General features: G+C 40.6%; 1 protein-coding gene across 5 annotated transcripts; it reads right to left on the reverse strand.

The window, feature by feature from the left end:
• LOC100726379 (zinc finger protein 782) lies at positions 1 to 26,456 on the reverse strand. Of its 5 annotated transcripts, XR_010040059.1 has the most exons (8): positions 26,070 to 26,333; positions 25,171 to 25,435; positions 24,224 to 24,283; positions 22,663 to 22,789; positions 15,754 to 15,858; positions 10,993 to 13,857; positions 5,934 to 9,965; positions 1 to 5,650 (listed from the first exon to the last, which is right to left on the reverse strand). XR_010040059.1 is itself a non-coding variant. In XM_063227362.1 (6 exons), exons 3-6 carry the CDS (start codon positions 24,236 to 24,238, stop codon positions 12,041 to 12,043), a joined length of 2,064 nt encoding a protein of 687 aa, XP_063083432.1. In that variant the 5' UTR covers positions 24,239 to 24,283; positions 25,171 to 25,435; positions 26,070 to 26,333; the 3' UTR covers positions 10,517 to 12,040. The 5 variants fall into 5 exon arrangements, 1 of the variants encoding a protein (XP_063083432.1); XR_010040061.1 differs by lacking the exon at positions 26,070 to 26,333 and adding an exon at positions 26,340 to 26,456 and having other exon boundaries at positions 1 to 9,965; XR_010040058.1 differs by having other exon boundaries at positions 1 to 9,965.
• Between the last annotated feature and the right edge of the window lie 236 nt (positions 26,457 to 26,692).

A 26,692-nucleotide genomic window follows, 5' to 3' on the forward strand; every position in this document is an offset into this window, starting at 1 on the left:
TCAAATTACAGAAAACCTTTATTTCACACAAGCACATTAAGTACATCCATTACAACACACATTGTATTATGCAAATTGATATGAGACACAATCATGTCTTCAGTACCAACTACACACACATTATTCTTGAGTTGTATCTGTACTATGAGTAATCATTCAACACTTAAGTCTCGAGTTGGTTTGTTTACATGGGCATTTACCTCTCCTGCAAAGGCACTTGTTTAGGTATTTACAAAAACTTTATTATAATTTATATTATCTAAATGATCTAACATATTATCTAAATTATAACATATATTATCTAAATTACAATTAAGCATTAATTATATTTACATTTTAAAAATTTTTTTGCCCCTATTAACAAACTCATACATTTTTATAAATATTTTATAAATATTGTCAGTACTATTTATAGTTACATTGTAATATTTTCTAATTCAGTAAGTTCATCATGTATTCCAATGGACATCTTGAATGCATTTGTCTAGCTGACCATCTTAACTGGGGCTTATTTTGGAGGTAAGGGGTTATATTAAGAGCTTCTTGAAAAATCATACTAGGGCTTATTTTCAGCTTAGGTCCTGTTTTAAGGGAAATACTAATGTATGTTATGGGGACTACTAATATATGAATCCCTAAAAATATAGCTCAGTTTTGGCTGTTATGACCTTTATGTAAATGTAATCAGTAACACATATCTGTATTTTTTGTTTATTATTATGTTTATAATTGTACAAAATTTTATGTGGCTGTATCATTCTCCTTTAAAGAATACAACTCTCCATTCTGCTGTTGATTACATTAATGTCTGGCAAATGCAAAGAATTTACCCATCAATATGGTTATGGACTCCAGAGAATCTACTTACAGATTTTGAAGGATATATAGTTAGGAAAGCTCTTGCCTTGTCACAAGAATAACTCATTTCACAGAGTTTTCACATGTTTAATTTCCATCTGTGGATATGACGTCCAATAACCCAAGTCCTCATTAGAACTTGGCATTTGTTAACACTGATTTCACATCATATCTATAATTTTACTTTGAATTTTATTTTGCATTCTATGAAAACTAATGTAACTGAATGCATTTTCAGATTTACTGGCCTTGTAGAAAGTTCGAATTTTTCTGCCCATTTTTCAGTGAGGTCATTCATCTTTTCCTACACTGACATATAGAAATTCCTTACTTTTTCAGGTTAGTTGTTCCTTTCTAAATTACTTGTACTATATACCTTTTTTTCCACTTTATGGCTTTTCATTATTTTAAATATTTTCTCTTATAAACAAAAGTTAAATTTTTAATGGAATCGTATTTGTTAAATCATTTCCATTTGACTGGTATTTCTGTAGCTTTTGTCTTTTCAAAAACATCTTGCAACTGAAAGGTTTTAAGCCCTAAAGTGATCATTTGGAGTCTGCTCCCACAGAGTTCGGCTACTGCTCAGCAGCTCACCTGGGTGACTCTGGTTTGAGAGTTTCTCATCTGAGAACCAAGATGCTTCCCTTTGCTGCAACCTGAAGATCAAGTCTGGTCTGAAAATGCAGTATATTGATAACAGAGAACAGGTGAGTGTGGGGAGTGGCAGAAGCTGGAGATCAATCAGCTTCAGCCTGAACACAGCCCAAGATGAGCCACATGAACAAGCTGTACCAGCTCTGAAAACACGCAGAGCCCGAGGCAGTCCAAACAAATGGGTTGCTGGGCAAAGGGCTGTCAGGTGATATGAATCTGCTGAGTGTATAAATAAAAACACTTGGAGGTCAGAGGTTGTTAAGCAGGTTATTTTTTTCCATCAAGAGAGAAGGTTCCACCTGACCTTGGCTTTCTGCATTCTGACTTGCCTTTATCTCTTCAACCTCCACTGCCTTGCACCCCGAAAATTTCAAGAGTTACACTGGACGCTGCAGGTGAGGGCTCAGGCCAGACACATTAGCTTTTGATCTCCAAGTAGAAAAAGGCATCAGGTACAGCACTATGCAGGTCCTGGCTTGAATTCACCATAGGGAGCAATAGGGTTTAGTAACTTTACTCTCCTGAATGAAAAGCCGAAGTAACACGAAACTTTTCAATTGTTCACAAGCCTCAGCCTCTGTGAAGAAGAAGTCTACTGTATGGACTTGCCAGGGTAAATGTGGTTCAGAGGCTCACCCAGGGAGGCGAGGTGGCATACAGGGTCCTCTGAGCAGGGCCCATGTGCCACCACTCCTCCTGGCTGAGCCCCACAGTCACGTCCTCCAGGTACCACACTCATCTGTCAGGAATTACAAGTGGACAGAGGAAACACTCTGAAAACATTCTTACTATATTTACTATAAAGAATTTAAAACAAGTGAATAGAAAGTCAATTCTGGATATGATACACTTTGCAGGTACTCACATATTAAAACATGTATAATAATTGGTCAATATTTATGAGTATATACATGAACTATGAATACTAGTAACACCTTGATTTTTGAATTTTATTTTTGTAGCCAAAGCATGTACATAATCCTTGTACATTTTTTTCCTACCGTCAAGCAGACTACAATAAATGTACTTGGCAAATTATGGTCTGTCAGTCACATTCATCATTTTGCATTGTGTATGGGTTTTTGTTTTTTGTTTTGGGGGGTTGTTTCTTTTTTTTGTTTTTGTTTTTTTGAGTGGGAAGCAAGAACCAAGACCAGGGATTGATGCATAGAACTTCGAAGTGAGCTATACCTGAGCGGGACTGGACTCAGTGATCTTCCTGCCTCAGCCTCCATGTCTATGGAGTGTTGAGAGGGCAGCATTGAGAAGTCATCAGAGCCCTGCTGAACCCATTTACTGCACAACCAACGACAAAGGAAAGTTGCTAACCTCGGTACTAAACAATCCAATTTAAGAAAAGACCAAAACATAAAAATAAAACACACCTTACAAAATAACAAATAAAGCCCATTTTATAAACCCGGATATAGACAGACTGAAAAGGAATATTACACAAAGTGTGAACGACCTGACATGAACATTCCCAGCCCAGGCTGAACAAAGTGATGCTCTGCTTTGCATTTCAGCGCTGATACGTAAACAAGTGTCCTTTTCTCATTTTACTCAGTACCTTGCTTTTCTGCATTTCTGTGCTTTATCTCCACGATTCTCCTTTTTAAATGGGCTCTGTATGCTGTGTGCACTGAAGTGCTGTGTTGTGTTTTTAAGTGTGTGAAGGATGTTAGACGCTTCATGGAGAAAACGCTGGAGCTTCACTCAGACATTACTTGTGGAATCACTGGCCATTTGTTCATAGTTTCTGATCAATAATAATATTAACTAAGATGTCAGGTGTAAGAGTGTAGCCCTGTAATCCCAGGATTCTGGGAAGCTAAAGCAGGAGAATTGTGAGTTTGAGCCTGGATTACTCAGAACTTGTCTCTAAATAAAAAATAAAAAGGCTAGGAAGCTAGCTATAATGGGTGATACATTGTATCAAGTTGAAAAGCTTAGAAGTATAACTAAAGGACTCAGCAGGGGCCCAGGATCCTCACTTCGTGAACATCAGGAGTACACCAAGGTAGAGTGCTAACCTGCCCTGTAGTCTGCTTACTATATAAGAAAGGAAAAGCACCTGCTCCTGCCATATTTTTTCTCTTGCTTCTTTTGGTATCTTCTGCTGCCTAGAACTGTTGTCCCTGTGCCATGCCACCCTATCTTAGAGTCAGCTAATTACTGACTGAAACCTCTACAAACTGTAAGCTAAATAAACCTTTCTTTCCTTAATTTTGAGTGTCAGGTATTTTGTCTCAGTGATAAGAGAAAAGTAACTAAGACAGAAGCCTAGTCTGAAATCTCCAGAACTGTCCCCTGCCAGAATAAAAAAATGCAATACTGGCATAAAAAAATTTAAATCTAGAGAAATTTAGAATCACAAAATAAAACTATATTAATCATTCAATAAAGGAAAAATAGTCTTCAACAAGTATTACTAAGATAATTGGGCTGCCACATGCAAAAGAAAAAAGTTGCTATATTAAAAAATTGTCTCAAAATACTTCAAAGACCTTAATATAAACTTAAGCTATGAAATTTTTTTTAAGCTATGTAATCTTAGAAGAAATAAAAAATAAGACATCATGTCCATGCATTGGACAGTGGCTTTCTAGATATGCCATCAAAAGCACAACAAATCAAAGAAAACAATAAATTTGACTTCATCAAGATTAAAAGCTTTTGTATCAAAGGATACTATAAAAAAACTATCATGACAGTAAAAAGAAAAACAATACATTGGATAGCATCTTCAAAAATGATTAACACATAGCCAGTTACCACACATGCAAAAAATTTTTTAATATCATTAATCATCAGGGAAATGCAAATCAAATCCCAAATAAGATTCATTTCATAGCTATAAGGATAACCAACATTTTTTAAAAAAGAAAAATAACCAGTGGTGACAATAATGTGAAGAAAGTGAAGCCCTAACACACCACCGCTAGCTGGAATGTAAAATGGTACAGCTGCTATGGAAAACAGGGCGGCAGTTACTGAAGAATATAAACATAGAGTACCACATGACTCTGAAATACCACTCCTAGATTGTTCCCAACAGAGATAAAAATACGTCTACCTAAAACTTTGCACATGTCTGTTAACAAGAACATTATTCTTATGATCCAAAAGACAGAAACAACCTAATCTTCATCACTGGATGAATGGCTAAAAAAATGTACAGTCACATGATGGAGTATTGTTATAAAAAGAAGCCATACCCATTATATACTAGAAGATGCATGAACCTTGCAAACTGTATGCAAAAGGAAAGAAACTATTACAAAACATGTATCAGTTCATTTATTAGCAGTGTCCAGAAGAGGCAACTGTATAAAGACACAATGCAGCTTATCTGGTACTGGGGTCAACTATGTCCAGGAGGGGAGTAACAGGGAAAGATACAGAGTATCTTTCTGAAGTTTTGAGAATGAACTTGGCAATGGTTACATATCTCTGTGAAGATACTGAAAATTACTGAATTGTATACTTCAAATGTATAAATTATATAGTCATATGAATTCCTCTACAAAATGTGTTTTTTTAAAAAGGATGCTGGAAGAAATAGGATTATTTTGGTTCTCTATAACCTATTAAAGAGTCTAATTCATAAGTAAAAACCAGCCACAAGAATAAACCAAGGCCAGATTGCTCCATAGGTATATTTTTCTAAATACAGAAAGAAGAAATAACAGTAATCTTCAAATACTGAGATAGAAAATGAATAACCACTTCCCAACTAAGCTTGTGAGAGCATAAAGTTGATGTCAAAACCATACAAGATACTCCATCAAAGAAAAGGTACAGGACAGTGTCTCTCCCTAATGCAGACCTAAAGGTGTTAACTGGAGCACGACCCGCTGAATCCAGAGAAGCAGGAAAAGAACAACACAGTGCAGCCAGGCATTCATCAGCCCAGCAACAGAAACCACCTGGATGATTCTCTTCCCTCCTTCTAAAATCCACGACACCAAAGCATGCCAAGAAATAACTCACCTGAGATGTGTTCTTTTTCTGCTGCTCATGGAAGAGTGCAGAGAACTGAGAAGGATACGCTGAGGACAGAGAGGTGAAAGGTGTCCTCGGCTTGCATACCCCTCTGCCTGACACCGCACTGCACCTGCAGGGGAGGAGTCCCCTAAGGAGAAATGTACCGGACCCTTGAGAACCCCTTGAGAACATTCCAAATATGTACGGCTGTAATATGATCACGCGGACATAACCTTATGTGACTGCAATTATTTTTTTACTAATTTATTTTAAAAGTTTCTTTAAAAGTCTGAAAAGAAATCACAAACATTCATCTTAATACCCTACAATTCACACATGAAAAAAATCAATAGAAAAATTTCAAAAGGGAAGTTTATAAACAGGATATTTAATACATAGGGGCAGTTGTTCAAATGCACTTAGGGACTCACCTGTATGAAGAAACAGGACTACTCTGCTGCTTGGCGTGTCCCAGGAGACCACGGGCAAATCGTTATCTCCTGCCCATTTTTTAAGGTTTCGAAGCAATCAGGAGCAAACTCCTGCCTTGTATTACCATTCCGTGATTCTACAGGCTCAGGTCACCCAAGTCAAAGGCATGGATCAGGAGGTGGGAGGGAAGACAGAAGGAAAAGGGGCTACGTGAGGAGAACGGCGAGGAAATGTCCTCATCCTGATGGCCATGCCCTCCTCGGAGACCACGGAGAAGAGCCTACCAAGAAAGTGGATTTTTCTTCTTGATGGTCACCCACTCCTCTCCACCACGGCTCACCTCCTTCTGCGGCCTGGTTTGCAGGCCAGCTCAGTGTCACACAGTGGAGATGGCTTCTGGATGTGGAGACATCAAGCCTGGCTCTCTCTAGGCTGGGGGCTGACCCACTACTTCTGGGGCAAATCAGGACCCCACCCCAGCCAGTTCCCTGGTTCTCTCTGGGTTCTTCTGCATCTGGTGAGGCGGCCTCTCTCACAGGCCTCTTCTTACATGTGGGATTTTCTCTTAAGCTGCTTCAGCCAGAACTGCTCTGTTCCCGAACAGTCAGGACTCAGGCCTGGGGAACAAACTTACTTTAGCTGACACATAGGAGAGCAGTGTTCTCTACCTGGGCACTAATGATAATTGGCAGTTGCATAATTCTTTGTTGTGGGGCATGTCCTGTGCACCCAGGAGCTTCGGTGGGCAACCCATAGATGCTAAGCCCTCCTCTCAGTTATGAAAAATGGTCACACACGTTTCCACAGTCCTTTCGGAACCTAATCACCCTGACTGAGAACCACGGATGCAGGGCCTGTAACCTGATTCTGTTAGAACTCACCAGAACTGCTCACACTGGAAATGGGACTGGTGTCCCACCCTGAAATAACATTTGCATAAACTGAGAGCACACAGTATGTCCTCTAAGTTACTTCTGTAACTTTTTCAGTTTTTCATGCAGTTGCTATAACATTAAATATCACACTTGAGTCACATTCTGTTTCCATGAGACAGTGGTGCCGCAGAGTTATCAGGCGATGTCTTCCGGACAATGCAGAGGTGACAAGAGCTTCAAACCAACCCAGGGGCCCTGCCATCAGCAGCAGACCCAAGTCAGACCTCTGACTTCACAAGCTTCCCCCTGCCTGACCTGGGCAGTGCAGCGCATCTGTACTGCTATCTGGGGTTCCTTTGTGACACTGAGCCTGCCGTTTTAACCCTCATTCTTCTTGTAACCACACAGCTGTAACTGTAACTAGGATGCTTGTGAGGATTGCATGAAATACAGGCGAAAAGAAAAAGCATCTTCCTAGCACGAGAGGAGCCGACCCCCCCCCCCCCCAGGCTTCTGGGCAGCCCGGGGCTGAGCGCTGTCTGGAGGATGTGCCCTCTCCACACCAGGCCGCGACGCTGCCCTACCTAAGGACTCCTGTGCTGAGGAGATACCGGAGTCTCGGGCCTGCTTGCAGGTTCCTGGTCAGTGAATCACATACCCCTCCCCTGGCGGATGCCTCGAACACCCAACCAAGGTCTCAGGGTTCCGCTGCATTCTGGTCTTGCACCCCGCCCTGGCACATTGCTAGCAGAGGCAGGGTTTCCTTGCCCTCATTTACCTCAGCCCTGAACACAGGGTGCTGGGGACCCAGGAGAAGGCAGGTGGAGATGGGGTAAGGGGGTCAGCCAGGTGAGGCCAAGCAATGAGGCCTCCTGCTCCCAGTGGGACTACATTTCCCACAAGGCTTTGTGCTCGCTCCGCCTTTATATTTATTTATTTATTTATGCCTTCTTTTGTTTTCCGTTTTTATTTTCGTCTTCCAAAATTTCACTTTGGTCTTTGGAAGAAAAAACTATTGCCAGCCTATCTTGTTACCTAAAAGGCAGATTCTGGCAGAGCTTCTGAATATGTCCTAGATGAATAAATCAAGAGATCTACGTGTGCAATAGGACTAAATCAATATTATGGTTTGTGTCGAGATGTTCCCCACAACCTCCTGCAGTTTTAGATGGGACTCTTTTGGAGATAGCTGAATCAGAGTTTGTGATTGATTCAGGATTCAATATTTGGATTAAGTGTGCTGGGACTAAGAGTGGGTGATCACTGGCTCTGACCATTGATTGGATTGGTATCACCCTAGTCCAGGTAGACTGGATACAATACAAGGCACAGATAGAGGCTCATCCCTCCTCTCTTGTTGCTTTTGCTGTATTCCATAGCCATGAACTGTTGCCACTCTGCCATGTGCAACCACCTATTTATGGACTGAAATCTCTACAAACTGAGCTAAACAAACATTTCTTCCTTTACATTTGGGTGTCAGGTATTTTGTCTCAGCAACAAGCACAAACAACTAAAAACAGTCAATAACATTGTATTTGGAAGTTTTGCAGAGTGTAAAATTTGAGTGTTCTTACTGAAAAAAAATGTACATTAATTTGCTTGACTATATACCCTTACACAACATGTAAGTACAAATAGTTTCCAACTTACGATGGTTTAACTAAGGATATTTTTACTTTATGGCTATGTAAATGCCACACACATTCAGTAGAAATTACACCCTAAATTTGGAATTTTGGTCTACTTCTAGGCCAGGGGCCTGTGCAGGACACATTTATGCAACACATTATACAGGAGGAAACTGCAGCTGTCAGTCAGCCACACACAAGCATAAACACTGATACTTTACAGCCTGAAGTGCTGCCAGTGTGTTCAGAGCAGTGTGCTTTATATTTTCATTTTCTTCCATATCTTTAATGAATTACATAAGATACTCAACACTATTATAAAATAGGCTGTGTTAGATCCTTGTGCCCTGCTAGGGGCTAATGGAAGTATTCTGAACACATTTAATGTAGCCTAGACTAAACCATGAATGGATCAAACACATTTGGAACTTACAGTAAACCCCACTTACGATGGATTTATGAGGGGATGACCCACCAAAATTGATACCAAACATCACATTGCACACCTTAAATAAATAAAAGCAATTTAAAAAATCTTATGGGGTGGGGATTTAGCTCAGCGGCATAAGCTCCTGCCTTGCAAGTGTGTGGTTGTGAGTTCGATCCCCAGTACCGATAAAAGACAAAAAAAAAAAAAAATCCTATACTTAGCAAAACTGATTTTCAAAAATTAGGAAGCATTCTCAGACTGTACAGAAAATATGCCCCGTCCCATCCAGGATACTTCAGTTTCTCAGCTGCCCAGTTAACAGTTCCTGTTCCAGTGGCTTCTGTCTCCTAGAAACTGTTGGTCACTGTGATGCACACCTGTCACCACGATGCATGTTGTCAGAACCAATCCGACTGATAACCCATTTTTCTCTGTACTTCCTGATTGCTTATCTCATACAAGCTCTAGACCACCAGAGATCAGGGCCTGATATTCTGGGAATGATTCTAATCACTTATCACTGACATAAACAAATCTGCCTCTCAATACTGGGTGTTGTTTTGGTGTTTCTGATTGCTGATGCAAGATAAATAAAAACAGAAGGGATTTATTATGTCTAAATTTTCTGTAAGAAATTCTGAGTCCTTCAGGTTTAAAAGACACTAGATAATAACAAAACCCTTATGCGGATTTAAGGACCTCTCATAAAGGGAAATTATATAAAAGTATCATTGTAACTATGTTACCTTTTTCTACATGGTTTATGACACTAATGTATAAAAATCATTACAGTAGAAGACATGCTATAACTGACCCTCCTCAAAGAATTCCTTTATTCTTTGAACACATTCATTCATCACTCTTGCCACTTCCTAAAACAGTTCTGACAGTGTGGTGTTTTTCACCGCGCTGCTGTGGCTGCCTCCGTGTCCTGAATCCATTCAGAACATTTACCTTCCTGGTCATTTTGCCTTTGCAGAAACAGGATGCCGGATCCAGAGAATAAGGTGGATGAAGACGAATCTTAACGTTGCATGGCCCGACTCTTCCTCAGATGACACTTCACAGCAGCAGTCACTGTACTTTTGATCACACCTTGTAAAGACACAAAAGAGGACTTCCAGGATTGCTTCATAAAGGGGAGCATTTTGAGGGGGACTAAAGGTAATTTTTTTTACTGAATTGAAATTGTTTTATTCAAACACTGTATTTTTTATCAGCCCTGTATGTTAGTGTGCAAATCACATCTTCACAGATTGTATTTTTATTTACTTGTCATCACTGCTGTACTGAGGTGTGATCTCCCTCTAGAATAGTTGTACATCTTGGGGGTAACTCTTCTGCACTGTAACAGAACCCAAGGCTGACGGCCCTCCAGGCCAGTTCTGACTCAGAAAAACTAGTGTCAGAAGTCAGAGGAGCAGTGGGGAGTCACACAGGGGTCTTCTTCCGCCTTTGTGGAAACTCACGTTTGTCAGGAAATGGACACTTAAGAGTATTTTGGGATAAATCACATCTGCCAATTGACAGAAGACCAGATATTTCAAAATTTTTAGCAATAATTTTGACAAAATGATGTCACCACAGTATGAATAACCCTCACACATTTCTAACGTCAAGGCTGACTGTCCCTTAGGCCTAATTCATTTTATTATGTGATCTCTGTTTAAATTCCCTTAAGGGACACAGACACCTTGAGTTTTGATAATTCCAGTAAAACTGTAACAGTGATAGATCTTAGTTACTGATCATTTACTATGTCAGGCAGTGTGTTTTTGTTTTTGTTTTGGTACTATGGATCAAATTCATGACCTTGTGCTTGCCATGCAGGTGCTTAGGCCACTGAGCCAAATTCGGGCCGTCACGCATTGTTTTAAGCAAGGGGACACAATTTTAAGTTCTAAAACTAATGAAATACCGAGCAAGTGCAATGAACATATCCAGACATAAACACACAACTCAAAAAAATTCACATTCAGTGCTCTAATTCACATTGTGCTGTTTATTTTTAAGTTTTTATTCTAGTGAATGTTTATTAATCAATACTATACACTGTTTTCACATCACACATGAAATAAATAAACACTTTAAATAAAATTTCTGGATAAAGGTTATTACTTACCTTTCTCAAACTGTTACTTTTCCTTTGTACGTCTGAGCAATAAGGAAGTTTGATGACTTGTTGAAACTTACACATTCAATACTCAGTTATAAGACATAAGATGCCATCTTTTGGTGAGGATTTTCTCTCCATATATTCAAACATTAGATTTGAGCCCTAGGAGTTACCTGACTGACAAGGAGGAGCTATAAATAGATATTGTTGGAAGCATCTCCAGATGACTTTTCCGATATACAAGGAGTTCAGATGTCCACAGAACTGTCACAGGTTTTCAGTAAGAGTGAGTTTTTAATATGAAGCACACCAAATCCTGTAGAAGCTCAGTGGAGTTTACTTTCTGGATGTAAAAAGCCCAGCAATACACATGGAGGGGGAACTCATTCCACACAGCCAGTTTTTGAAACTATTTCTCACCATTTTATATGCTTTTGAATTCAAGGTATGAACCAGAAGTAATCTCCATTCCATTCCAATGAGGACTGGAAGACGATACTGAAAACTTGAGAGATACATTTAATAAGGCTCATTATAACTGATCCCAACATTCTGTTAGATAGAGTTTAACCTTATGATCCATTTGGGTAACAGACTGGTTGTGAAACTTCGGCCAAGTGTAGCACAGGATGAACAGAAAGTGCTTATGGTAAGTGCTTTAACAGTAATTATATACGGGTCTCACATTTGTATAGGTCAGACTGAGATTGAATTACATTAGATTTCTCCACATCCATCATTTCTTCCTTTCTGTATACACTCAGATCTTTACCCTTTACGTACTTTGTGCTGTGGTATAAAAGTCTATATTAAATCAGCACATTTCTAGATTTTTCTCACTGCAATTCCTTTGAAGAACAAATTTTGATTGATCACACAAAATCTTCATATTTTATTTTCAGAGAGATTTTCTACAGCACAGGTTTTCTGAGGATTGGATTCACAAGGTTATTTTCTGTATTATCTTTAAAGTGCTTCTTTATGGAGTTTTTTGATAGCCAACAATATTTTCACTGACTGAAAGACTTGCTTACATTTCCCATACTTTTTACATTCATGTATTTACTCCTGTGTGGGCCTTCTGGTGTTCTCTTAGGTTTGATTTCTGGCTGAAAGTTTTCTCACATTTATCGCACTTATAAGGTCTCTCCCCTGTGTGAGTTCTCTGGTGTACTCTGAGGTTAGATTTCTGACTGAAAGCTTCCCCACATTGGTTACAATTATAGGGCTTCTCACCTGTGTGAGTTCGCTGATGCTTTCTGAGAACTGACTTCTCACTAAAAGCCTTTCCACACTCTTGACATCCATAGGGCTTTTCCCCTGTGTGAGTTCTATGATGTCCTCTGAGATTTGATTTCTGCCTGAAAGTTTTGCCACATACATCACATTTGTAAGGTTTCTCCCCAGTATGAGTTCTGTGATGTACCCTGAGGTTTGATTTCTGACTAAAAGCTTCCCCACACTGATTACATTTATAGGGTTTCTCTCCTGTGTGAATTCTGTGATGACCTCTAAGTTGTGATTTCTGACCAAAACCTTTGCCACACTGATTGCACTTGTATGGTTTCTCTCCGGTATGTGTTCTATGGTGTTTTCTTAAGCCTGATTTCAGTTTGAAAGCTTTCCCACAATCATCACATTTATATGGTCTCTCCCCAGTGTGAGTTCTCCGATGATTCCTTAAGCCTGACATATGGCTGAAAGATTTCCCACATTCACCACACTCGAAAGGCTTCTCCCCTGTGTGCGTCCTCTGATGTACTATAAGGATTGACTTATAGTTGAAAGATTTCCCACATTCAACACACTCAAAGGGTTTCTCCCCAGTGTGAGTTCTCTGATGTATCCTTAGGCCTGACTTTGCACTGAAAGCTTTCTCACATTCGTCACATTTATATGGCTTCTCTCCAGTGTGAGTCCTGTGATGCTTTTTCAGACGTGACTTCTCACTGAAAGCTTTCCCACATTCATGACATGTGTAAGGTTTCTCTCCTGTGAGGTTTTTCTGAGGTGGTCTCAGATGTGAATTCATAGAGCAGGATTTTCCATGTTCACTACACTCAGAGGGTTTCACCTTTGTATGAGTTCTGTGATGTACACTAAAATTCAAAGGGCAGCCAGCAGTCTCTGTACCTGTGCTACCTGCTGGGTGAGTTCTCTGACGTGTTAGGAGGGCTGAATTTTGGTTGGAGATGTTTCCATTCTCAGAGTGCTTTATCTTGATGTGAATTTTCTGCTGTTTTCTGACGTGTGACTTCTGGGTGAAAGATTTTCCTGCTGGGTCAGTTTTCTGAGCAGTCCTACTGAAACCATTTCCATTTCCATGAAACTCACAGTGACTTTTATCTGGACAAGTGCTCTGACAGACAATAGTTGATTTGTCATGCAAATTTTCCCCAAACCTATTACATGTGCAAGATTTCTCTTTTTGGAAGGCACTCTGAGATGGATTAACAGCAGCCTTTACCAGGAAAGCTTTTTCATTTCCATTATATTTAAAACCTTGTCTTGAATTCTGAACTGTCTGATGCTGAATAGGTTCTACTTTACAACTGCGGTCTCTCTCTCCAGTACCCTTTCTGCAGTCTTTAATGTTGAGTAGCAAGCTTTCAGGGCAGCTAAGATCACCAGCCTTTTCTGCTGAATACTGTGAGTGTGAGGCCAATGAGTCGAGACCCCGGTTCTCGAGCCCTGCAGGGTCACACTGACCAAGTGCCAGCCTTGCAGGTAAAACATCTATGTCTGAATCATGTGGTTTTCTGAAAGTTTCTTGGTCTGTAATCAGTGATCTGCTGGTGAATGCAACTTGCCGCAAATGTTTGTCCTGATGTTCTGGGCTCTTCTCTAAGAGTTTATCAGGTTGGTAGTCTTCTAAAAATGAGAACAATAAAAATACTTCATGATACTTCACACAGCTTATGAATAGGGCTTACAAAATGTGACTGAAATATACAATGTTCAGGTTTCTAAAAATAAGTACCACCAAAGACCCATTACTGTTTATAACCCTCTAGGTACTCCCCCTTAAATTGAATACTTATGCCATCATTTTTGACACTTTCTTAGGAAGTTCTCAAATCCTCTTTGGTGAGAGTCTTCACAAGGTGTGACAAACAGTACAGCAAAGGCTGCTGCTGAGTGTCATTCAAGAGAAGAGGAAGCTCCTAAGGACTCCACACTCCGTTCTCATTCACTTTACCTGGCAATGTGCACCTTTTAGTTCTTCTGCAAGTTCTAAATGACCACAAAATGTCAAGGTTTTGAATTAAGCCAGCACATCCAGGGAATCAGGACAATGCAAGGAAGACAACACAGAGAGCAGGAAGAACTCTTGGTTTAAAAAACTTTTTATACTAGAAAGTAGAAGTCAATGTATTTGACATCTTAAAATATAATTTTCAAAACAGAAGAGAGAAAAGAAACAATTAAGAGTGGAATTTATTTACAGGACTTGAGATCCTGAAACCAAAAGCTCAGAGAATGTCATCAATTCAACAAAGGTTATCAGCACTAAATTCATAACAACAAAATCAAAAAACACCAGGTTGCAGTGGATTAAGCTGAATAGGGTTTTCACTACAATGTAACACTAGATCTTCTTTTATTTTTATTTTTCTGTTGTGGTACTTGTTATTGAAACAAGGGCCTTTACTCTGATCTACTTAGGTCACTAAATTACCACTCTGGGCTCAAACTTATGATCCTACTGTCTCAGGCCGGCATTACAGGCATGCACCACAATGCCACATTGGAGGCTAGATCCTTGTTCACTTAAATTTTACAATGGTTGGGTAAATATTAACTTACATGATGCCAATTAGAGTGCTGCTTTTTCTATTCTATTCACCCATATCAAAATTAAGTGGAAAGATATCCCTTATTCACGGATAGGAAAAGCCAACATAATAAAAATGGTCACATTCCCAAAATTACTATACAGTTTTAATGTAATTTCAATCAAGATACCATTAGCATACCTCACAGAACTACAGAAAACATTCTTAAAATTCATTTGGAACCAGAAGAGACCACGAACAGCAAAGGCAATCCTGGGCAACAAAGGCAAGGCACAGGGCATCAGAATCTCTGACTTGAAATTATACTACAAAGCTACTGTAATAAAATCAGCATGGTATGGGTGGAAAAAAAAAACACCAGAGGATCAGTGGAATAGAAAATACAGATGCAACTCCAAACACATTCAGCCACCTTATTTTTTAAAACCATTCCAAACATGTTCACTCAAAGGATAACCTCTTTAATAAATGGTGCTGGAAAAACTGACTTTCCACATGCCAAAGACTTGAACAAGACCCATGTCTATCACCATGCACCAAAGTAAAGTCAAGATGTGTCAAAGATCTAAACATTAAAACAAAAACACTAAATCTACTCGAAGAGAAAGTAGAAAGAAACCTTGAAGACATAGGTGTAGGAAGAGAATTCATGAACAAAACCTAGATCATATGGGAAATACTACAAAGAATCAATAACTGGGATACTGCCCTACTAAAAAGCTTTTTTTATAGCTTATTTCTTTTGCACAACAAAAGAAATCAACAGAGTGAAAGATGAAAACCACATAGTGGAAAAAAATTATAGCCAGTTGTCTCTCAGACAAAAGACTTATAAAGAACCGAAAAAATTATCCCCTCAAATTCGAAGTCCCAACCCAAAGATGGGCATCTGAGATGAATGTATACTTCTCAGATGAAGAAATACAAATAAATTTGTAAAAAATTTTCATCATTGGTTTTGAGAACTCACCTGGGGAATTCCTGCTTAGACATTCTTTCCCTTTACCTAACAACAACCATGGATCATTTCCTTGTTCCAATGTGGAGATGAGTTCTGGCTTTGTAAAGCAGTACCCTGTAAAGAAGGAATAATATAGAGGTTGAGTCAGTGACATAGATTCCCCGATTGCACAGAAACTACCACAAAGAATCAACAACTGCGATCTCACCCTACTGAAAATCTTTTGCACAGCAAGAGAAACCACCACAGAGTGGAGAGATGGAGAGACAATCCACCGTGTGGGAAAAAATGTTCTCTAGCTGTTCTTCAAAGGACTACTATCAAGAACATATAAAGAACTCAAAAAAAACAAGACTCCCCATCCAAATTTAAAGACCTAATTCAAAAGTGGACATCTGAGATGAATATATACTTGCAACAAAGATGAAGAAATACACACAGAAAACAAATTGATGAAAAAATATTTGACATCATTGGTCATTCAAGAGATGCAAACTAAAACAATACTCAAATTCTATCTTACCCCAAAAGAACAGCTATCATCAAGAAATCAACCAATAACAAATGATGGCATGGCAGGGATGTGGGAGGAAAAGGAACCCTTCTCCAGTTGGTGGGAGTGTAGATGGGTGAAACCACTGTGGAAATCAGAGCAGAGATTCCTGAAAAAACCAGGACTACAAGTGCCATTTGACCCAGGCATTCCTCTCCTGGGTATCTTTCCAATAGAATTAAAACAGCAATATATACATATCTAAGTTTATAGTGACACAGTTTGTAATAAGCAAATCTTGGAAATAACCCAAGTGCCCATCACCTAGAATGGTTAAAGAAGATGTGTTTTTGGGGGCCGAGGATTTAGCTCAGCTGCATAAGCGCCTGCCTGGAAAGCACAAGGTCATGAGTTCAATACTGGTACCAAAAAAAAAAAAAAAAAGAAGATGTGTTTTTTTTATACAAAGGAGTACTACATTTTGCCATTAAGAAAGATACACTGGAGACATTTCTAGGAAAATGGATGCACCTTGAGTCCCTACTCTTAAGTGAAACAAACTGGACACACACATGTAAATACCACACTGCATCTCTGATGTGAGAGACTCAAAGTGTAAATAAGATCTGAATGTATAATAGGTATTTTGAAATAAGAAGAAAATGTTCAAATGGAGAGGGGAACAACGGAGAGGGGAAGGGAAAGGGAGAAGTTAAAAAAGTTAAAAAAGTAATACATGTAAACAGAGCTTTTGTAAATGTGGGAGGAAGGAGGGTCAAAGGGAAGGTGGGGAAATGGGGAAAAAGTCGGATCATATAGAGGTATAAATTCTCTATGATGAATGTGATCATTACGTACATCTAAAATGTACCAATAAAATCTGATTAAAAAACAAGAAATGTTCAACACAAATGAAACAGACACAGCATACAAAATATGTAGGTTAAGGAAAAAGTAGTACAAATTTTGTAACATAAATAAATATATCCCCCAAAGCAGAAATATCTTGAATAAAACTAACATTGCACCTCAAAGAATTACAAAACAAGATCTAAACATGAAATCAGTAGAGGAAAAAAATGATAAAGATGAATACATAATTAAATGAAATAAATCAAAAAACAAAAAGATCAATGAAAGAAATAATTGGTTTTGAAAAATGCACAAAATTCACAAATTGTTAGCTAAACTAAGAAAAAAACAATTTTCAAAATCAGAAATATAGATAGAAACATAATACCATTGAAATATAAAGGTTCATAAGAGATTGTTACAAATGCTGGTAAATTAGAAAACACAGCAAAAATAAATAAATTCCTGGACACATACAGTATGCCAGTATTGAGTTTCAAAGAAACACAAAACAAGATCAAATAATAAGTATCAATACTGAATCAGTCTTAACAAGTTTCCCACAAAGAAAAGCTTGAACTTGATAATATAACTGCTGAATTCTAACAAATGTTTAAAAAGAATCAATACCAATCCTTTCCAAACTATTCTAAAACCCTAAGATAAACAAATTCTAAATTCATTATGCAAGAGGAGCATCCTCCATACCGAAACTAGACCAAACATTACAAGTTAATACTCATGATAAAAAAGATGTAACTCCAACAAAATGATAGCAAACCAAAACCAACAGCAGATAAGAAAGAGCATTTGCCATGACCAAGCGTGATCATCAGAGGGGCTTTACCATGACTCACCAAGCACGAATCAATACACATGATCTGTCACATTAACAGAATCAAGGGCAGAAACCACACAGTCATTTCAACAGACACAAAAAGCATCTGATGACTCAACATGGCTGAATAAAGAAGTACTCACACTGGAGCTTCTCAGAGAAAGTCAACTAACATCCCATTAATTGGAAGAAAGAGGGGCACACGGCCTGATACCAAAATTAATTTGAAATAACGAATTTGTAGATCAAACAAAACATAAGCACACGACTTCACATACCAGGGCGACAGACTACTCCCTTCCTGCCTGGTTGCCAGGTGTTTTCTTTTATGTTCTTTTTCTTTGTCTTTCTCTCCTGAGTATCATAACTGCTAACTGAAACCTCTAGTGACAAGGTTAGGGACTGGCCACAGCACTGAGGACTGCTAATGAAACATTCTGATAGAATTTGAGGGGAGAATAATGATTTCCACAGGCTGGAGAAGCAATGGCAAGAGAATGGTCAACAGGACACATTGTGTCAACCTGAGAAGTCTGGAAGCTTAACTAAATAACTTAGCACTTCCACATCCTGGGGTGTAAAGGACATACCTTTAAGGCTCTAGGATGTTCACTGTATCAACTTGAGAAGTTTGCAAGTTTAACCAAAGAGTTTAACTAAGTGATTCAGCAGAGGGCCAGGACCCTCCCTTTGTAAATATCATGAAGCCTGTGCAAGAGAAGGGCATGCAGATGGTGTAGGTGGGTAGCCTGCTTACAGTATAAGGGAGGAAGAGGCTTGCTACCCCTCTTTTGTTCTTTCTGCTTTCCTGCATTCTGCTGCCTTGAAGTGTTGTTCCCATGCCATGCCACCTTTCCTTGGAGCCAACTGACCATGGATTGAAAACTCCACAAACCATGGCAAAATAAACCTTTCTTTCCTTAATTTTTGGTGTTTGGTATTTTGTCACAGCAACAAAAGAAAAATAACACAGAATTTGGTACCAGAGATTTGGGGTCATTGCTATGAGTGTTCCTGACTATGTGGTTCCAGAGCCTTTGGAAATGGCTTGTGGGGAGAGTTTGGAAGGTTCAGAGGTGTTGCCTAAAAGTATAGCACTGGAATGCCTTAGGCTGTTCTATATGGCAGATTCTGGTCAGAGCTCAGAAGATCAGAAAGCTTACAGAAATCCTGCCAGAAAAGACCACGGTTAGAAGGTTTCTTCTGGGAAGAGGGACTGCAATGTTTGTTTGACTCCAGGTGTGTGTTATGGCTTGGCAGAAAGTCTGTCTGCATTTTGCTCCTGTCTAGAGACTTCCCTGAGATTGACATTAGGGGCAGCAGATTAATAAATGTGGCCGAAGAAATTTCAAAGTAGCTGTATGTTGAGGCTGTGGCATCGTTATTGTTGGAAGCTTTTTGTCAGATTTATGTTGCAAATCAAAAGCAAACAGCCCAGCAAGATGATTTAAAACATTGTAAGTTTGGCTAGAAAGGAAGCTCCAGTAAAGCTATGGACTGCAAAGATAAGAGCTGAGGAAATCCTGATTGCTGAGAAGGAACAGGAGAATAGAAAAGATGGCCTAAAGGCATCACAAAAAGCAACTCTCCAATCTCTGCAGTCGCTTTGAGGAGAAAGTTCAGAGCACCGCATTCCAGAATGGCACCAAGTTCCAGAATGGTGGCAGCATTAAAAATTTGTTCCTCAGAATTGGATTCAGAGTGCCCAGTGATCCAGGCACTTGACCCCTACAACCAAGAAAAAGGAAAGCCTGGCTACTGCTCCAGCTGGCAGCAGGCATTGGAATCATCTATGTAGTGCTGATTTCAGGTGTAGGAGGTACGCAAGAGTTACGGGGTTAAAAAAGGCTTCCACCTCAATTTCACAAGGCTTGAGAAGCCAGCAGAGTACTCCTGAGAGGGCAGTGTGTGAAGCTGTGAGTATGAAGCCAAAGGTACAGTGGAGTTTGCAGAAGTTGGCAGAAGCCAGGAACATGGATTATTTAAGGAAAGTTGTAAGGAGGGAGCAGCATGGGCCTAAGAGAGGAGCCATGGGAGCTACAACCACCAGAACTGCCATAAGGGTAGACCCATGCAACTTTTTTGGAGCTGACAACTTGTTAGATTGCCTTAGATGCTGTAGTGGGAACTACAAGACTTAATGTTTGCCCTACTGGATTTTGGACTTGCTTTGGTCACAATCCTTTGTATCCTCCTGTTTGTAACTTTTGGGATGAAAATGTTTATCTTCTGCCATTGAATTTTCAAAGTTATTTTCATTTGTACAGGCTTTCAGCTATGAGTTTGCCTTACATTTGGGAGAAGACTTGAGAGTTAGACTTTTCAGCAACAATGAAACTCTTAGGTCTCTGGAAACTCTTACCGAGGGACTAAACAGATGTGCATAAAGGGATTTGCATTAATTTTTAGGGGCCAGGGGAGAAATGTTATAGTTCTAAAGTCATATAATACTGATAGAGGTAATACTGGTTCTTAAGGATTGCTACATCTGTGTTACAATGTTCAAGTTGTGAAGTATTGATAATAGGCATGTCTTTGTATCTGGAAACCAGTTTTAAAAATGTGCCTGGTTGCAAATTTGACAAGGGGTGGATTTCAATGGTCAATATATTGTGTCAACTTGAGAAGTCTTGAAGCTTAACTAAGTAACTCAGCAGTTCTACATCCTAGGGTGTAAAGGACATGCCTTTAACACCCTAAGATGTTCACTGTGTCAACTTGAGAAGTTTAACTAAGTAATTCAGTGCAGGGCCAGGGTCCTGAGCTTGTGCAAGAGGAGGGCACAGAGATGGTGTGGGTGGATAGCCTGCTTACAACATAAGGGGGAAAAGAGGCTTGTTACTCTTTTTGTTCTTGTTGCATTTACTCTTTTGCTACCTTGAAGTGTTGCCCCTGTGCATGCCACCATGCTGCCTTGTAGCTAGCTAATTATGGACTGAAACCTCCACAAACTGTGGACTAAAAAATCCTTTCCTTCCTTAACTTTGGGTGTCAGGTATTTCGTCCCAGCAATGAGAAAAAAGTAACCAAGCCACTTGGCAAGGGATGAGAAGAGGTTGGTCAACAGGTAGAAATTTTCAGAGAGATAGGAGTAAGCTCTGGAGTTTTGTTGTACAATGCAGTCACTAAAGTCAATAATAATGTATTTCAGGCAAGTGTGGTGATGCACACCTGTGACTTCAGTGCTGTGGGAGGCTAGACCTACCTCAAATAAAAAAAATAGAAAGTTCTAGTGATATAGCTCAAGGCTCTCAGGGTTTAATCTCCCATAATATAAAAAACAAACACTAAACAAAAAAACTATACCATCAAAATGGCCACAACAACATTTTCAGTATTTCACCACAAAGACAGATAAAAAAGCTGAGATGACAGAAATGCTAACTACCCTGATTTGATCACTACATAGCACAGAAATACTAGTCTGCCCCAAAACTTTGAAAAATTATGACCTGTCAATTAAGGCAGATAGTTTTTGAACACAGAATATAAGAATAAAAATGGAAAACGTTTTCTTCTTTAAAAAGCAAGCAGGAGACAGAAAACGGATGTAAAACATATACCTCATAAAGGTCTCATCTTCAACTCTATAACACAAACTCCCAAAAACTATAGATAAAACCACCTGAATATTTGGTCAAGTCCTTCATTAATAGTTTTGTTTTATCTTTTTCCTGTCCTGGACATCGAATCCAGGAATTTCATGATGAGCTACATCCTTGGCCCTCTTTATTTTACTTTATTTTTTGTTTTGAGACAAGGTCTCACTAAGTCTCTCAGTTGCCCAGGCTGGGCTTGAACTTACGACTTTTCTGATTCACTCCCAGAAAGCTAAGGTTACAGGTATGTGCCTTCAGGCCTGGCCATTAGAGATTTATGAATGGCTAAAAACCAAATTAAAAGAGGTTCAACACTGGTAGAAAAGAAATGCAAACTAAAACTGATAAAAAGGTCACCAGACAACAGTCAAAATGTTTTACAATAATAACTTAGTGCATACTGCTGATCAAAGAACAATCAGAACACTGTTTACAAGCATAAAAATCAGCACAGCCAGTCTGAAAACTTTTGGGAATTACATATAAAAAGTCACCGGAAAACCAGGCAAATCCACAAAAAAAAAAAAAGGAAAATATATGGTTACACAAAGACCCGTATGTGAATGTTCACAGTAGCTTTACTTGTAATAGCGCTGAAAACTCCTATGTCTATCAAGTATTAAAGATACCAAATTGTGGTTATACTCATCACAAAGAGCACACACCATTAAAAATAAACCACTATTTTGCATAAACTGCAAATGAGTCTCAAGAGCATTATGCTAAGTGAAAGAAGACAGACAAGAGAGTACATAGTTTACAGTTCAATTTCTAAGACATGAGAGCAAAGGAATATCAGAATAGAAAGCAGATCACTGAGTGGCCGAGTCACAGGTAGTGACTGGGGAACTTAGCAAGACCATATCTCAAATAAAAAAATAGAAAGGATGCCCCAAGGAGAAGATTCACTGGAAAGACTACACAGAGCCTTCTGGAGGTAAAAGAAATACCCAGTTCTTTGATTTTGATGGTTGTAACCAAAGGCATACATTTTCTAAAACTCACTGGTTTGTACACTGAAAGGCACTTACTTTTAATTTCTATTAAACATACCACAACAGAAACGATCAGTATTAAAACAGCAAAACAGAAACAACAGAACTGTACTGAGGAGGAGCCCGCACAGCTCTGCTCACCCACGGAGGCAAGGTGGCCGTAGATCTCCAGCATCACGTCTCTGTACAGGGTCCTCTGAGCAGGGCCCATGCACTGCCACTCCTCCTGGCTGAACTCCACAGTCACGTCCTCCAGGGACACGGATGCCTGTAACACACATTTCTCATCCATCTCATTGTTCAATCGGAGACAGGAAAATATTACTGGAATTCTTACCATGTTCACTGCTGGGAGATTACAATAAAATGCTACAAAAGAATGCTCCTAATTCAGTCTTAGTCTTTGGAGACACAAAACGAAGACAGATATTTACATGCTCTGAATAATTTATTTTTTATATCATACACAAGCATTGTCATTTAGCCTATGGAGGAAGCTTAACTAATACCTTGTTTTCCTAGGGGGAATTATTAGAAATAGGATTTCAGTATAGATTTCTCAAACATACACTGCAACCTAGAGACCACTGCTGGGTTAGTGAAAGCCTGCATATCACACACCTCTGCAGGAGGAGCACATCACAACAGGCAAAGTTTGTTCAGTGTGGCAGCTCTGTGGTGAAAGACTACGCTCTGCAGTTGAGCATGTTTAACAGCAGTGCTCCTGGTTGCTGCCCTTTAGATGCTAGTAACATGTTCCATTGTGACCTGCAAAACCATCTCTGAAGGCTCTCAGGTGTCTCTTAGGGACCCCATTAGGAGCCACTGTTCTGTACGACATCCAGTGGGCGTCAGCAGCAAAACCAAACATCTGTGTATTAAGGTGCAGCAATGGAGAGGAACAGGAAGCTCCGCCTTGCAGGAAACAAATTCTAGCAATCGCTTTCCAGTGTGGCCAAACACAAGGAAGCCGTGTGAGCAGCTGGGAAGCTACTGCACCCACAGGGAGACGGGAAAGTAAGTGAGGAAGGGGCTGGGCACAGGGGCACAGCAAGCACTCTTGGTATGCATTCAAAACACTTGTGGGGTAGAAGGACAAACTCATCCACCCCACTTTTGGCTTCATTATTTTGGAGCAAAAAAAAAAAAGAGATTTAAAATGCAAACATCTAGGAAACAGTAGTCATTAAGATGGTCACCCAAGTCATCGCAGAAGAAGACCTTGCTAAGACAGGACAAAGAAAGTGTAGCAGTATAGAAGTGTAGAATTCAAGGGAGTAGCAATACTTAAGAGTGGCAGAAAAGTAGACATGAAGGCAAAGAATTTCTAAACAACAGAAAGAAAAATCAGACAGACTACTGGAAATTAAGAGAAAAGGGAAATGCAAATATGGATTCTTCCACTTCGAGATAACATACATTTCTATGCCCTTGCTCCTGAAACACATTTAGTTCAAATATAACACCCACTGTAAACGGGAAATGACAGAGGAATAGAGGCAAGTTTCTCAGAAAAAGAAAACGCAAACAGGTAACCAGAGAGAATCTACTTACCCCGGTTGTCTATGTGGACCTAACGGCAAACTTCAGAGTTTATGGTTAAACTGTATTTACCCTCAAAAGTGATTTGATCTATTTTGATTTTCTCCTTTTCCATTTAATGCATATATCCTCCAAGCTGTGGGGAATAAAGAGAACTCACCTGAGTTGTATTCATCTTCTGCGGCTCCTTGGCACAGGGTAGAGGGCTGTGAAAGCTCTCCTGTTGGGGACAGAAAAAGGTCTGGGTCATGAGATCCATTTGCCTTGCAGTTCCTACATTGACTTCCCCAAGTCTCACCACATAATCTGGGGAGCCGGCCCACCTAAGGAATACAGACTTTCAGGCCTTGAAAAGGATGAGATGATTTGGGTACAGATGGCACCTCCTGCCCCTATGCAACACAGAAATAATCATGGGGGAGAAACCTGTGGTTTTTAAGTTAAATGAATATAAACTTCTCGGACTTACTTAATCATGCACATATGCTAACAAAGATAAAGAAATAAAAACAGGATTAGTTCCAGTAAGATATATTAAATCATTAAGCACTATTCTCATTAAAATTAACTTTGCAGAAAAATATTCCATGTGAATCATTCATCTGTTTCTCTTGGTGTACTGTTTACGCCTTGGTACAATCCACAGAAAGCCTAAGAAAAGAGATGAGAGGCTTTAAGGCAATTTCTCAAAAAGCCTTGGGGATAAGATGCTCTTGGTGACTCAGCTGCCAGAGTGAAGTCATTGTGCTTTCCTGCTGATGTTGTCACTACCCATGTATCCCTCAGAAGTCCCTGAACTTTCACATCCAACATTTTTCAAGTTTTCAGAGTCAGAAATAGGTAACTTTGGAGAACCCTACATGTATCAACATCCTGGGACTCTGTGAAGACAGCATGAAATCCCCAAGTGCCATGCAGTGATGGACACTTGGAGAGCAGTGCAGTGGGCTGCCTGGCAACAGCAGAGTGACGGTCCCCAACCCCTGCTCGACCCTCACCTGCACGCCTGCCTCAAAGCCCCGTGATGAAGTGGTCTTTCCTGGGCAACCAGTCACCAAGCCTCCCCAGATAACCTTGCTAATCTCAAAACAAGCCTGAAATCTCTACCGCTGCAGTCTGTGGTGGCTTCTGGAGATGGCACTGTCACCACATCTAGCTCATTCTGGGCAGAAAGAGCAACAGCAGCTTCCAACCACGCAAGTTCCGGCTCTTCTCTCTGCTGCTTTCTGGGCTTTTCTCTCTGCACCGGATGTCAGACAGAAGTCTAAGTCCACAGAAGTGTTCTCTTCCAACCACAGCTCCTTGCATAAAAGACCCTGCTTCCTACTTCACAAGAACTGGCTGCTTTGTTTCAAAGAGCTGGGACCTGGACCTGAAAAACAAATTCATTTTAGGGGTAAACACTTGGCTCCTGGAGTTCATTACAAAGTCAGGCCCAAGTCAGCCTGAGGCAGCGCAGGAGCGAAGAATCTGAGTCAAGAGATCTACAGTTAAGAGGTCTGAGTCCGTGTCCAGGGATCCGAGGAGACCCTAGTTATCCCCGTGTGTATGTGACACACATTAAGTCCACACCTTCAGTCCCTTCCCATTCTATCCCAGTGGGACAGGTCGCTCAGCGTTATGAGGGATACAATAGTGTTTTAGGCAGGTGTAATTAGTACCTGCGACAGGAAACAAATCACACCTGACCTTGAATCGGAGCTCCCTCACACTGGCTTGTGACCTGAGCACACCTGTCCACCAACCTGAGCCCCGCTGTTCTTTTTAGCGCAAATGGATAAGCCAACTTCATAGAGTAATGTGAGGTGCACGCAACTGAAAGAGCAAGGCGTCTTCTATACACACCAGCAGGTGTCACGTCTTCAGGAGTTGGTAACCCGCCCCTGGCTGGCGGCTCCACAGGGGATGACATAGCTCAGCTTCAAAACCAGCCCACGCAATAGTCATTATTAAAAACGTCATGAGAAGCCAGTCATGTCTCTGACTAGGTCATTTGCTTGCAATACCTGAGCTAGCATGGCTCTGGGTCTTCACGGGTCCACAACTGTATTGCACCTGCCCGAGGGGGAGGATCCCGGATCCCAGCCGGGTCCCGGCCCGCTCCGGGTTCGCTCCGAGGGAGGCGGGGCCGAATGCGCAACCGGGTCCCTCCGCCCACCAAGGGCGCCAAGAGCGCAGAGCATTCGCCGAGGCCGGGTGCGGAGGAAGCCCAGGAGCTCGCCGGTCCTTCCCCGCGGCACGAGCAGGCCCCTGCCGGCCGCACCCCGCGCTCTCACCTAGGTGCGCAACCGGTACTGCCCGAGCCCAGCAGCGCCTTCAGCAGCTCCTCTAGCACGCTATCCCTCTGGGGGCGGAGCCACAGCCCAACGCATGCGCAGCAGGAGACCCGAGAGCCCGCTCCGGACTCCACTTCCCAGGAGGCACTGCGCGCGCGGGGGGGGTCTCCGTCCCCAGCACCTTGGAAGGGGTGGGAAGAAGTGGGTCCCGCCCCGAGTCCCAGAGGCCTGAGGCTGCGGTGCACCTTAACTACACCGCCAGAGCAGAGGAGCTCTTGACCGTTTCATGTTTACCATCAGCCTTGAATATTAAGGAAAATGATCGTGATTTCCGTTAAGTCTGGAAAAATAAT

Source organism: Cavia porcellus, unplaced genomic scaffold (genome assembly GCF_034190915.1).
Source record: "Cavia porcellus strain 051 isolate PalLab524CR breed Dunkin Hartley unplaced genomic scaffold, mCavPor4.1 scaffold_17, whole genome shotgun sequence".
Classification (NCBI taxonomy): domain Eukaryota; kingdom Metazoa; phylum Chordata; class Mammalia; order Rodentia; family Caviidae; genus Cavia; species Cavia porcellus.